Genomic DNA, 14,986 nt, shown 5'->3' with positions numbered 1-14,986 from the left:
TTTTTCGCGGTTGTAAGTTCTCTCTCATCGTTTGTAACAATTATACCCATATTTATTTAACCATTAATAATGATTAGTCGCCGGATGTTCACAACATGGTGCCTTTTTGTCTTCGTACTGCCAGGCGTTTGTTCCTATACAGTATGCCATTAGTGCAATTATGAGGTATAATTTTAATTTTAAAAAGGGAAACTAAATTTCAGAAGCGTTTTTAATTATCGCCGATTTATATATAAAATGATTTTTTTAGCGTGTTCTCTTTTTTATTCACCTCTGTTATATCCTTCTTAATACCTTTACTTGTGCTAAACGCTTTATCACACAGAATAACCACAATATATATATATATATATATAAAAAGCGACCCCCTGGAGACTATTGAACTGCGCTACTGTTTATAGTACTATAGTTCGAGAGCGTGCTGTTCTTGTTGCATCTTTTCCTTCTGTTGTGATGTCTTTCTGTTCTGGCTGATGAGCCAACCGTCAATCGACGCTATTATTAGAATGATGTATACAACAACATGCTCTTATATCGCGCCTTGCTCTCGTGCTTTCCTTTGCCACTATAACGCGTTTTATAAATTTGTTTCTTGCCATAAATTGATGCAAAAGATTGCGATTCTCGCTAAAGGAGATGTAGAAGTCATTTATCTTACCCTTGCATTGTATAGCCTAGGAGCAAAAAAAAGTACCGCTTGAGTTGTTTCTTTTAACTCCTGCCCATTTCGTTCATGGCATCCACTAGTGAGCTGTCCTGAGGTATCTATTTAAGGCTGGGCAAAACGAATAAAAAAGCTTATTTGACTTATTTTATATAATTTGTTTGAACAAAATGCATCATTCATCCACTTTGTTCTGCTATTCCTCAGAATATGCGCCAGCAAATTTTAGGTATTGAAGTTTCAACTTTCCGTGCTCAGCCTTTCATGGTATTACCGTATCCACTTGATTTTTTAGCGTCTGCACAGAGTAAGTGCATGGTTGGCTTTGTATTTTAGAAGATCACGGTGTGATGCATGGAAATTAGAAGAACATGAATATTACTTATGTTTGTAATCGAATGTGGAATAGGAAAAGGTTTGAAGAAGTTACTTAGAAAATTAAAGAAAATTAAAAAAACAGTATTACTCGAGACTACTCAATTTAAAGTGTGCGATCCTTTTGCACTTGATCCCGCATTTGATCTGTGGTAAGTATGTTTTTAAGCGGGACAAAAGAACATACTTTGTTCAAGGAAGTATAGTCGAAGATATTTTTTTGTCTATAGATTTAAATGGGGAAAAGTTTCCCAAAGGTTCAAGATTAAAAAGAAAGCATGATTTTTTGCAGACGCTTGTCCTTATGATTCAGGTTTATGCTCGTTCCCATCACCCGTTCTTTTTCGGCTGACAGTGTCTTTTGTTGACTGCTTCGCGTGAATTGTTTCTTCGGTAGAAGCTGACTTCTGTATATATTAATTAACATTATAGTAAATCTTTGAGGCAATAAGCGAAGTCCAACCGCAGCTAATAGGGGCCCCTTCGTTCATTTATCGAGGTTGGGCTTATATCATTACTAGAAATTCAGTATATTATTTGACGTTTTCTTAGGTTTAGGAAGAATCGATGTTCAATGATAACAGTCAGCATAAAATGTCCCACACCTATAAATGGTCAAGGGCCGACACTTACAATTACCATTACCGCCCAGGAATGGCCGTCAGTGGCGACACAAAACAATATCAAGATGTTCTTTGGCTATCAGTAAATAATACGTGTTACGTATTGTTATCGTATTCCATCGAGTTGGATTTAGTAAGCGACTTAAAGCAGCATCGACAGACGGTGACACTCCGCCCGCTTAGGTGACCAGGCAAGGCAAGCTGCCGGTCCAAACACCGCCCGCAAAATACGCCTCCGCAACTCCAACAATGGAACTGTAATAGAAACCGTTTCATAACAAAGTTATATAGATTTTTAGTGCAGAAAGAAAATAAATATTTCAGAAAACAGATAGTAGTTGCGTCTTCGCGCGTACGCGAAAACGAGTTTTGTGGGGCTTTGGTCCTACTAGCGAAACATATAGAACGCGGGTGTGTAAGCATTGTCATCGATTATATTACCATCACGATCATTGTCCTACCTTCCTTAAGGCTGAATCGACCGGCAAAGTGCATGAACAATTCACAGACTTCCTAAGTGAAGCCCATTCAAGGGCTATCGACCCTATGCGCTGCTGATGTTGTTCCTGCTGCTCTTGTTGGCAATGCCTTTGCTGTCGTTCAGCGGTCTCTATTGCCGGCACTCTTGGCTCGGTATTACTTCCTACCATTACGCCGCTGCTGCTCCTCCACCCACTACTGCTATCTGTTGACACAAAAATAGGTTTACGGCATTATATAACCACTAGCAATATAAACGGAAATCATAGCAAAACGTCACAAAATAGCACCACAGATAGTCAGCTTGCTTTTGCAAACGCATGTGACGAATATTATGGGGTACTTCGATTTGCCACAATCAACGATCGTCTTCACGCCCGTCAACTAATAAAAAATAATGTTTTAGCTGAAAATTATAATAATTTTCAGCCAGGTATACTCCAACCTGGTCACAGGAATGCTTACCACAGTCATTAAGATTATTCACATTATTGCAGTAGGCAGTGTTACTGTGCTCATCGAGAACGGCAAGCGGATGTGAGAGGTTCGCGTAGCTGATTATCTCCTCTTGGTTCTTGTTGTCAATTTCTTTGCCGTCGTTGCCAGCCGCTGCTTTATACGAAGTCTCTTCCTGAGTTGCTTTCACCGACTGAGCGTTTTCTGTGCTCTTTTCCAACGTAAGGTCATAAGAACCCAGTCGAGAGTTACCAAGCTCCAATTTTAGTGCGTCAATTTGCTGTGGGAGTTGAGCATTGGAAGAAGAGACAATGGTATTTACTTGAAACACCGTCGACTGACAAAGCTTTACAAAAATCCAGATTATTTTTCGAATTAATGATTTATTATTCTGATGACTTTTGTAGTAACTAGAAGCCGAGACAAGTGTCTTACAAGACACTTACGTCGCCAGCCGGCAGGAAAAAGAAACTAGCCTCTAAAAAAGACCAGAGTCAAACTTTATGATCTTTAAACTATTATCAAAAGGCGTGGGAATTTCTCCCTCAAGATGTATTTTGTTTAAGCCAATTAGATCAGTGGTCTATGACAAGATATATGAATGTGCCTAAATCAGCCGATATACTAAGTTATATTTGAAATATTATGACAGAGTCCTTGCATGTTGGTGGGAATATACGTCAGCGTGAACATGCTTTGCTTTGTAAATAGTTGTCTATAAAAAAAAGACAAATAGTCCCCAAAAACCTTCTATCGTAAATTAATGTTCGAAGCTTGGAAATAAAATGTTTACCAAAAACAGCACTACACTTAGTCTTTAGAGAACGACCAAGAGACAGACTATTTTCATTTGGTTTGTCTCTAATTAGATAATTAATTGCTAACCTTTTGCATCTTCATGTTTGATGCCACAGCATGTCTGCTAATTCTCACTGTACATACAATTCCTGCATTTTTTTACTTATTGCACTAATTTTTTCGACTATGAAAAACAAAACATAGGACTAAGTGAGCTTGATTGGAGGTATAGTACGCCTTCTTCAATATAACTAGAGTATTATAATGGTAAGGATGATTAGAAAACAGATATGGCAGTTATAGTAGGTATAATTATTGGTTGCTAGTAAAAACAATTTAAAAGCACTTATTTTTACATCGCAGCTTTTCTATCTAGCCAAAATCGCATTGCTTTCATACCTAAGCGTTAAGACATTAACTATATGTCAGTCAATATATTTAAAATAATAACAATAACTTGTACGAACTGTATTGCCGTATCGATCGAGAAAATATTGCAATGAACGGCTGATAGTTAAAATGGATCCATGCAACTGGCTCAAGTGCAGCAATTTCATATTAACTTTAGAAATCATTCATTGTCGGCGTCAATGTTATCAAATACAAACGTGTTATATATACAGAAAACTAAGACCCTGAGTCTTCTGAAGTACTCGAGCAAACGTATTGGCGTACTGCTATAGATATTTACCCTCAATAATGAGTTTAGTTCTTCTCAAAATCGGAGAAGCATTAGATACAACAGCGCGACTGTTATTCGATGGAAGTTGTATCTGTCCCATATGATTCGCTACCTTATATCGGACAATACAGTACGTCAATACCATAATCTACAAGTCGAGGATGTGCATATATAACAAACTGTGTTAATTCTTCTCCCAAGTTATATTTAGTTCTATGTATACTACGTTTCTGACGTCCATTTTCCTTCCCCTTTGAACATTTTCCTATCTGTGCACCTCGAAAATGCGTAGCGACGGAACCAACCTGCCGAAGGTAATCAGCGTGGTCACGCATACTGGTCGAGTGATCTTTTAATGCGGCGAGCAAATCCCCTGTCTGCTCCCGGGGATGCACTCCTAACTCGAAACGGTTATACATGCCCCGCCAATAACGAATTGCCTGCGGATTCAAGCAGGGCTCCAAGAGTCCGCCGCCGTCTAGCTCAGGTTGATATAGTGGATTGCGGTACGCGTCTGCATTATTGGCCAAATAACCCCACAACGAGTAGGTGGTCTGGGCAACATTCAAGTCGCGCCGATCGCGTTCGCAATTACCAATATATGTCCCAAATTGCGCTGAATAGACGTGATCGTGTAGCGTAATAAGAAAACGCTCATTGAATTCAAATGATGACGGAAACTGCTGAGTAAGCTGCCAGGCACCTTCCACAAATTGGGTGAAAATTGGCGCCACCTAAAATAAAAACTGAGTTTAATTTGAGATATGTACATGCAATATAGCACAATATCTAGTCCCATGATCATGAACATTTTGTGACAGGCATTTTGTCCATATTGGTTTATCTTGCACTACCTTTTAACCTGCACTGGATGGAAGCGGCCAGATGTTTTTTCAACAGGGATATATCCGATAACATTCAATCTGTCTTTCAGTGTCCTCATATGACCTTTTGCTAAAAACGAATTCTAGATTATGCACAGCTATATTTCTGTATAATGCCGAACCTGTGTTATCAGTTTCTGCAGTGCTATTTATGATGTCTTTACAAAAAGACATTTAGCAGTCACAAATTTATGCGTAAATTACAGAGCGTCTAGATTTACATATTCTCATGAAGAGTGTGCCTTCCTTGAAAACAGAATGATCGGGAACATAGTAAGAGAATAGCTTCTCTTACTAAGTCCCCAATCGACACTAAAATACTTTCAGAAACCTATATAATAGGATATTGAGCTTTGGAAACTTGAAACTTAAGAAGCCATCCGGCGAAGCCTTTAACCTGATGAACAATGCATTTCTTAGAATTTCCGTAACCGACACCGTAATGGATTTCTTGCGGTTTCGTATACTCATGCTTGGGAATAAACTTTATTATTGTAAACTAATAGTATTTCAGATCTTTAAAATACAGTATACGAACGCCCATTACCGCATACATGGCATTATCTGGGGATGAATCTTGTAGCATATTATTAAAACCACTATCTGGACAAAATATTATACGTAATTTTGGTGTCATGATTTAAATTCATTCAAATAATACCTCTTTTGGATCTCCTTGAATGAAGCCGCATCGGTCCATGAACTTGTGACCGAATGAAAGCCAGTCTTTCTCTATGAGTACTTGGAAACCCTTAAAAGTACGGTAGAACGGATCTAGAAGTAGCGAGGCTAAAGCGCAAGTCTGTGCCGTTCGATCCCAACCATCCGAACAGTGGACCACCACACTAATACCATAGTCGATTTGTCTGAAATAGCCACGGAAAAACGCCACACGTCCTTCGATGGGTACTATATTCACATGTTACTCTCCCTAAGGATCTATTCAGATTGCATGGGCTGGCTGTGGGTGTATAGCACAGTTCGTGCCAAATGCACACTCCTGCAACCTGATATTGACAGTACCGTATTATAAAGTTTGGACACCGCATTCTGTTATTGCAGAAGTTTCGTAAAACCAAATTTTGTTCATGCTAAAGTAAAGCCTAGAAAATGTGCCTGGCTACTTGAATATGATTTATTGCTGATATTTACCTTGCAACAAAATAAGCAGTTTCCAGTACTGCTCGAATGTGCTTGAGCCAGCCTGAGCTTTCAAGCATAGCAAGGAACGCCCCATGGTTTGGGGTCCTCATCTCAGCGGCTTCAAGGAGCTTCTGCAATGAAGCTCGCATCACGTGAATGTTCTCGATTCCGAAAAACTGAAACTTGGCTTTCTCGTAAAACACCGCACTTTCAAATCCCTTTCCTGCCATCCGTTGTGCGAATGCGTTCACCTGAATGTCGCGTTTTCGAATAACGACCATATGCAGAACAGTTAGATGACAACACTATGTGATATTATTTGATAAAATGCTTTCTAGATTTTTTAAGGCTCTGAAATTTGTGAAACTTTTATATCTGCTAACAATAAATGATTCCCCACGCTGTCTTCATCATGCAATGCAAAAACGCCAATAATGCCTCTGTGCCTACATTTTTAATATACCACACAGATCTCTATCAGCAATCTGTATATTAAAGACAGGTTAACCGTTAGTTTGCTAGGGCTTACTGCCTGGTTTGTGATGCATTATTGATGAGCAGTGAACGAAGAAGACGGGACTAATACACAAGGGTATCCATCTGTCTTCAAAAAAAGATCGTACTACGGGGATAGTCGGGGGTGAATCACGGGAACCGAATACAGACAGACACTCACGGCCTTCGAAGGGGGCCGACGGAAAGCACATCGGGTGGGGAAAGCCTGCGTTGTTGTAGCATACGTTACCCCAAAGAAGACACAACGATAAGGAAGATTTGCCTCCGATACCGGAATGAATCACGCTAAGTTCCTTTGAGAAACGAGAATTCTTCCTTCAAATTCTTTTGGACATGAATTCAGGCAGAAATTCATGACGTAAAGATGAAACTTGAAATAATAGTCTTTCACCACGATACACTTGGTTACCGAACGTTACCCAAGTGGTGATTCCAGACAAAGATCATGTACGAAAATAAAAAAGTGCGAAGATTGAAAAATAACCATACAAATCCTATTGATTAAATAATCGGAATACATGAAAAGCGACCAGAGGGATGCAGAAAAAAGCTTTTTTATTTCATACGTATCATTATGTAAATGTGTATACGCACTGACACTGATCGCAACCGGCTCGGGATAATTACAGGAAATACCAGGAAGAGACAGAGATAAGAAAATCAAAATATTGAAAAATAAAGCAACACTAGATGTTGTTTTAAAAAAAGTAGAGCAATAAAAGCACTTAGACTCACTACATGCTTATTAAATACATGAATATAATGCATATTAACAAATAGATTTACTAACAGCTGTGTATGAGACAATCATAAGCCATGAGTGTAAACGAAACAAGAACTGAAAATACACAAAACTCAGGATTAAAAAGATAACTCGTGAAAAGGACGCGAAATCCAAGCAAACGGATAAAGGAAAGAAAGCAAATAAAAAAAGTCTCAAAAACATTTCCAGCACAACACTATCTTCGCAGGACAAAGACCGCTTTAGTCGGCCAAACGGTGATTTTCTACGTCTTTTTTTTTTTTTGAAGAAAACAAAACCAAGCAAAAACAATAAACAGCTATGTCGCAGCCAGTATCGAATCCAAGCGATAAATATGGAATGGAAGATAATCGATAGTCGCTATTACGACTATAATTTAAAAAGCCGCGGTAATGGGTAGAGCACGTGACGTATCACATAATTGTACTTTCATGATTGACTGTAATTGTAACTAGTCAGAATATGAATGTTATGACGGAAAAACTGCACGCGATTATTATTACAGTCACACAAAGTATAGCACATTAATCTGGTGGGCCAATAGAACGATTTTACACTAGTTAGAGTGAGTTGTTTCCAAAGAGCCCAAAATGAAAAATTGTATGGAAATCTAACGTCTATTTAATATCAAATCTAGGTCGAGCAAGGTAAGAAACAGGGAAATTTAAAAGTAGCTACATAATTAGTATGCTTGACGTCAACTAATATCACCGGCAGTGTTATTAGCCCCACCTTTGGCCGAGTATCGACGATATATAGGAAGTGGCTGTTTGGGTTCGTGTTGGCCTTGAGAATACAATCAAACACCTGCTCGTCTTCCGGACTTCGCTTACCGGAGAATCCTGACAGCGGTTGGGAGCACCTGCGGCCCCCCATGTCAAGTAAAACAAACAGACATGGTAAGACTAAACTGCCGTAATGCAAACCTTGTTCATCGTTTTACTACCTAACCAAGCTAGCTAACCTAGGCAGCATGTGAAGCTATTAACTATGTCAGATCTTTGACATTAAGTTAGACAAGTTAAGCAGAGCGCCATACCTTTTCTACCACTTGTCACTAAAAAGACACGTGAAGTTTTTCTGCTAACTTACATTTTTACATCTGTAACGACTCACCTGGAAATAGCTGCTCCATTGACTTTGTGGTAATAGGTCAAAACTGGTAAACGACCCTTCGATCGAAACCGTGAACACTCAATTAGCTGTTGCTCCGAGGCACCCGCAGGTACCCAAAGGAGAGCTGAGTACGTGTTACAAATCTGTAATTTTTAAGATTTTAAAAAAGCAAACCAAAATGAGGTTTACTTTTCAACCGCAAATTGCCTGACTACCGAACAAGTGAGCGAATATATCTTAATTATGAATCTGATGGTATGAATCAGTCATCCATAAGACATTCATAGAAGCCACGAGAACTATTAGAAGGAACAACTTAACTGTATATATACTCTTTGTCTTTTTAATTAATTTACAGAGGCAATAATATTTAAACGTTACTTAAGTTAGCATAGACGAGGCAGACAGCTTGGCCTGTCAGGATTGCAATCGAAATATACATAGTTTAAAACGTATATTATGGCCGTTTATCTTGAATGTTCTCTTACTGCTCTCGGCTGTTCATTTACTTTTATATACCATTCAAAGGTGCTTTGGCTTCTCAGTGAAGCTCTTATAATTTCTTTTTATTCTTATCGTAATTTTAAATCAATTTGTCGCATCCACTACATTTCGGCTTTGACCTGGAGAAACATCTGCCGAAACAGCTTGAGGTGTTCGTGCTGTGTACCGCAAGGACTCTACAATGACTGAAGGTTGTACTTGACGAGGTTTGCTAAGGTCGAAAATAGATTTGGAGAACGTACCACACTGATCTATCACCTGAGGTCGATGAAAACCTCGAACAACCAGTAACTCGTTAATTGGAGGAGACGATAAGCTGCCAGCATCTGACAATTCTCATTCACCTGAGTATATGGCATTTTATTAGATAGTAGGAGTCTGGCTGTGCCACGAACGGGGCGAAGGGCATATAAAACCAAGGCGTATCACCGATTCTCAAAACCTCGCCCAGCACCGGGCAATACGCAGCCACAATGATCGGTTTCTATACAGAATTGTCATTAATAACGAGAAGTGCTGTCGACGTAAGGTAGAAAACGGATTGATAACTGCAGAAGATATATGGCTAGCTGCATCGATCAGGCTCGAAAATTTCTTTTGAAATTGATGAAAAGAAACATTTTTTTGAGGTGCGGCGAACGAGAGTAACGGCGAATACACAATGCATTGGTTTGTTATTAGAATTCTAGTGAAATGCTATAATTTATTTAGTGAAAAACAGTAGCAGTTTATGTTCGAATCTAATAAATAAAATTTACGCTGTTGTATCTTGGGCTAGAAATATATATATTCTACATTTTGGTGCACTATATTTCAGTGGCAGTCCGTGGGAAGAAAGCTCGTGACACGTAGTTGAGAATAGCTTTTACTATCACTATAATCTGACCTGATAGTTTGAATTAATGTCGCTTTTGATCCACTGCTTATTAGGCACTCCCTGTCGTTGGAACTCTTCCTCAAGCGAGAAGAAGTCCCACCCGAATGTCTTGGGTAGATCTTCGCTGCATGCCGTATAGTGGAAGCAGTATAGTTGGTGTACGTGCACTGAATGTCGAACAGCAGACGCGTAGCCGACAACACAGAGTTACCGACATCCAATGGTCCCCAAAGGAGTAAAAACAAAAATATAATTCATGTATACAGATGCCGACAGTAACAACACCAAAAACACATAAATTATCATTACTATCAAAACTCGGTAATATCTAACGCATGTGCGTCGCCTCGACCATTTTGAAATCGAACTGCTTAAATAGATCGAAGGTAATCGATTTAGAAAAGAACATTTCTTAAAAGGTACCAATATCTATTGAAATTGTCGCTATATATAATAAATCATTCAAATATGTTTACAAAATACATATGATACACAACAGTAAATAAAGATTAATAATTAAATATCTAATTAAGCAAATACTGTCTATATTACTAAGACTCATGTCTACAAATGCATTTGTATCACGATAGTTCACTGAATATATGAAATACTATCTACATTTATACTTTAAGTGCGACTCAAATAAAATACGGTTACACTTTAATATTTCACCTTTTTTTTTAGGCCCGAAGGATCACTTACTCAATACAAACAAAGGTTTCTGAGGAAATTTTTTCATAGGTAAGTATTTACCGAGAGAGACCCCGATTTTCACATATTATCATACAACGCAATGACACCGCTGGATCGTTTAATCGTTTAAATCGTAAATTCATATCGTTTAAACGTTAAGACAAGTTGTCTAGGTAGTGTGATACATCGATCAAAAATGGGTTGCAAAAGCAAAGAATACTCTTGAGAAGCTCATCATAAATTGTTGCACCCGGTAGTTGTAGCGATTAAATACGATAGTGCTGCTGGCGTGGTTATCTTACATCTTATTGATGGCAGAATGGATCATGAAATGTACATTACTGTATTTCAGAAGAGCCCCGCTTAATGTGTCTACCAGATGGGACTAGCTCGCCAATAAATATAACAAGATGATTCATCAAAACATTACTGTCAGCATACGGCTATGAATAGTAGGCTGTGGTTTCTAGCCGTGATATCAGTACTGATCGAACATTTCTGGAAGGCATTGTACATCTAAACATAGGTTGTAAAAAGCATAGAGCTTAGTATTTTGCCTAGGATCGGTCAGTTCATGGGTTAGGCCACCTCAGCCTGCTGTGGAATTTTTGTAAAGAAGCGGATTGAGTCATCCATGTTTACTTGAATCCTGCTACTCTTTCCAAATTGGCAGCAATAAGAGTAGAGTGCCGACTATTAACAAATAACCGGCCAACTGGGAGGTGTCATATCTTCATTCATCGCCCTCAACAGGAAATACACCGTGTCTGCATCTGTCATTTGACCACACTACCGGACATGCTTCTATTCCGAGTCCAATCATTTCTGATGTCATGTAAGCTGGCCGTGACACGTAGGCATCATCTGTAATAGAATGCCTGCTTTAAAAGTTTTTATGATTGATGAACGGTAGCGAACGGCGTAAGGGCTTATCGCCGCGAGCTTCTCTGGGTCTAGGGAGGTTCCCAGCAAAAAAACCTTATCACCAAGGTATACGACTTAGCGCATAGCGAACGGTGCAAGGGCCTATCGCCGCGAGCCCCTCTGGGTCTACGGAGGTTCCCAGCAAAAAAACCTTATCACCAAGGTATACGACTTAATGCGTAGCGAACGAACCTTTGGACACATTAAGATGTTGAGCGGCAACGTGAACCCGTCGTAATGAGAAGATGTCTCTTTTTGTAATCGAGCTCAATTTGCGACAGTCGACACAAAACCGGAGCAAGTAGGGTAACCGCAAATGTGCACAGAATGGACAAGAGCTCAGTCAGGTTGTCATCCGACGTCTGCAATGCGAGCCCAGTGCCTGGACCCAACTCGCCGCGTATATACACACGGTGAAGTTTGTCACCGATGAGTACAGTACGCTGACGGAATGCGTCACAGCTGGTTTTCCCGACTCTTCAAATAACTGATTGAAGTCCTTACGTAGCCATTTGATTAGTTGCTTCCCATCAGAACTCTAGCAGTATGCTCAATGGTCAGGAGGCGTATTAGAGACCTACCCAGCGAGTGGTTTAAAACTATTGACTCAACGTAACCTTGTATATAAGCTGTTGTTTAATTTAGTGATAAACTTCACACGTTCTTCTTGGATCAATAGTCATCACGTTTTAAGGAGTCACGGATGTACTCCGTGTAGGAGATTCCTGCAAGATCCCACTCATCTGAACCGCGGTCTTTGGAAACTCACTTTTTTTCACGATTCTGGCGATAGCAGCTAGCCTTTCTTGGCCATGGTGGGGTACGAACGAATCAGCACATACTGAGATAACATTCATCCTCATTTCTAGCCAGAACGAAATTTCTTAAGAACGACCGTTCGAAAATGACATCGCATGTCAAGTTGTCGACAGTTGCAACTATCTCTACCTAATCCCTCCTGACTCTTGACCTTTTCGGCAACATCTAGATGTTCCTGTTGGGCGTGGACGAATCTGACAACCCTTTTGGTAGCCTCAGCCCGGGGCCATGCCTAAGTATGTTCCAATAGCCCAACCGATGTGACACTCATGGTGCTTGTCACACACCTACCAATCGCGAACTCTGAAGAGTGCCCGTTCCCATAAATGAAACGGCAAAGGAGCTGAACTAGCATAATCTTGTGTTTGATGATTGTGTATGTGGACAATTAGCCTGTAAGTAGTCCCGGTCTCCACGCCGATAACATAAAATGTTGGTACAATTGTAAATGGAGCTAGGTTAAATAAACGTAACACCACTAGTCATCAGTCTCCTCTCTTCACAGTCCTTTGGTGTATGATACCGGACGGCCTAAACCAGGGCACTAGATCAAACCAGACTAGCCGCCGTGATCATGTTTACCAAAGGGATCAACCTCGCTATATTTTTCATGTTAGACCAGGAAACCGTAACTGTAATCTAACTCCAGTTCGCCCATAAGAGCACATTTGGCCTTGAAACGCTCTCAACGTGCCCTCTTTCACCTATACCTGTTCAATAAACTTTTTCGGTGGGTCGACTTTTTTCAGGGGAGAACGATCATTTAATTTGAGAATTTCCTAATTGTCTGGTCTGGCTACGACTTCTAGATCATACCATACTAAGGCGAAGTCACATGGGTACAAATTCAATTTGTTCTTGCAGCCACTATCAGTCGATGGCTGCTCGTGCCCTCTTCTCCAACCATCTAGCGTACCGCTGCTGTCAAAAACCCGGCCATCAAGTTTCTGCACAGTTTTCATAAAACGAGTAATTAAGCCGTCCGTATTTCCTAAAATCCCACCGCTGCTACCAAAATTTACGCAATGGCAAAATTCAACCGCTGGCAATTAACGACTAACTACCTGGTCGTAAGATATCATATGCCCACCTGCTGACCGGAATTGGAAATACATTCGTTCTAACAAGAATTTCTGATTCCATTTTAATAATGACGGGAATTTATTACTGTAGTAGATTCACTCGTTTTGCCTATTGTAGATCCTATTTTAAAAAGATAAATTGACAGATTATGATATTACATCCGTGTAACGCCATGACTTGTCGTGTCTAAGTCTGAGTGTTTCATTTCCGAACACAATACTAGCAATAGGGAATCCACCGTGTAAATAAAGCTGCATTGTAATTTTACGGTAAATACATGAAGTGTCAATGCATACCAAAAGCCGTAATCAACATCAATGAAATAGAAAAGTTAGCTAAAGCTTCAAGTTTACCATAGCCTACTATAGCTAGTTTTATTTAGTTAACTAAAAAGCAAGTATAATCCCAGTAAATTAACTCTTGTGCGTAGATGAAAGTGAACGTTACTTGTAGAGAAACTGTCTTTTTTATTTTAATTTCAGCTTCCTAGAAAGTCAATTAATCTGGAGTAGCATTTATCGAAACATAGGAACAAGAAAATGAGCAACCCTGCACTTCTTCTTCCAGAACTTCATAGCCTTATATTGTGGATGGTTTAATCGTCTGCCATAAAGAGAACGTTTACAACCTTTTAGAGTTGTAAGCGCTATCTTGATTCCAATCATCAGCAATTGTAAGTAGTTCCTGTTATATATGCTACTAACGTCAGGCAGAACAGCCGCTCTATTATTAGTAAGCCGCAACTTATACCTGATAGACTAGAGAAAATAATTCTGATTGCCGCACAGCCTGTTTGATAGAGGTACAAACTGAAAAGACAAGTGGTTACGTACTATTAGTTGACTGACAAATTCAGGTAACGTTTCGAAACTTGCTGCGTATTTTTGAGTCCTATTCACTATCTGGGGAGTGAAAATATGCGCTCGGAAACTCTCGAGCTGTTTCTTTTCTATGCTATATTACACAACAGTCATATATTCAGTGACACTAACCCCGTAAGCCTTTGTTGGTACGAATTAGTTCAAAGTCTCATTAAACGCGTCACTTTATGCATACATATGGATTTCACCTAGTCTAATTTACTGTGTTAATGGTCAATTACATTAATAGATGTTTGTTTGATTTATCGGTCTGCGGTGTTTCGATTACAAGGCAGTGGTCATGCCAAATTCAATTCTTTTTTTCTCATCATCACTCCATCATCTGACTCCCTTAAAACGATAACGGATCGCAAACAGACAAAAACACTGGTTAATGCTCACGTCTTATTTCGGCAAGATCGACAAATCATGAGATTGAAAAAGAACTGATGTAGCGAGCTGGCGCTGGAAGCTTCGACACTTTGACATAAGGTAAAGCTGAATAAAATCAGTAGAAAAACAGCCATAGTTAATTCTTCATGGACACACAATGAAATTCCAGCCTTGTGAAAGCTGATGTTCATTACATTACCCGAATACATGAACTGCTTAGTGAGAACACTACTTTTAGTTCGTTGCTTGCGAGACCTAATGACGGATATCGACAAACAGGTTAACCCACTCAAAAGCTTTACAAGCCTATAAGTAATAAAGTTGGATTTAAGG

The 14,986-nt window shown here is 39.5% G+C and overlaps 1 protein-coding gene across 2 annotated transcripts; it reads right to left on the bottom strand.

Moving 5' to 3' along the window:
* Positions 1–27: 27 nt before the first annotated feature.
* Mtmr6 (Myotubularin related protein 6) lies at positions 28–10,048 on the bottom strand (the record flags this gene model as incomplete). Of its 2 annotated transcripts, XM_022788368.2 has the most annotated exon segments (9): positions 28–1,917; positions 2,124–2,347; positions 2,608–2,878; positions 4,384–4,812; positions 5,624–5,828; positions 6,115–6,356; positions 8,117–8,246; positions 8,501–8,643; positions 9,891–10,048. In XM_022788368.2, coding segments are annotated over 9 exon segments (1,961 nt in total), but the record flags the coding sequence as incomplete, so codon positions are not given.
* Positions 10,049–14,986: the final 4,938 nt, after the last annotated feature.

The sequence above is a fragment of the Varroa destructor genome, unplaced genomic scaffold (assembly GCF_002443255.2).
Source record: "Varroa destructor unplaced genomic scaffold, Vdes_3.0 BEIS01000001.1, whole genome shotgun sequence".
NCBI lineage: Eukaryota > Metazoa > Arthropoda > Arachnida > Mesostigmata > Varroidae > Varroa > Varroa destructor.
The sequence above is the reverse complement of the archived record's forward strand: the minus strand, read 5'-3'. Positions and strand labels throughout refer to the sequence as shown.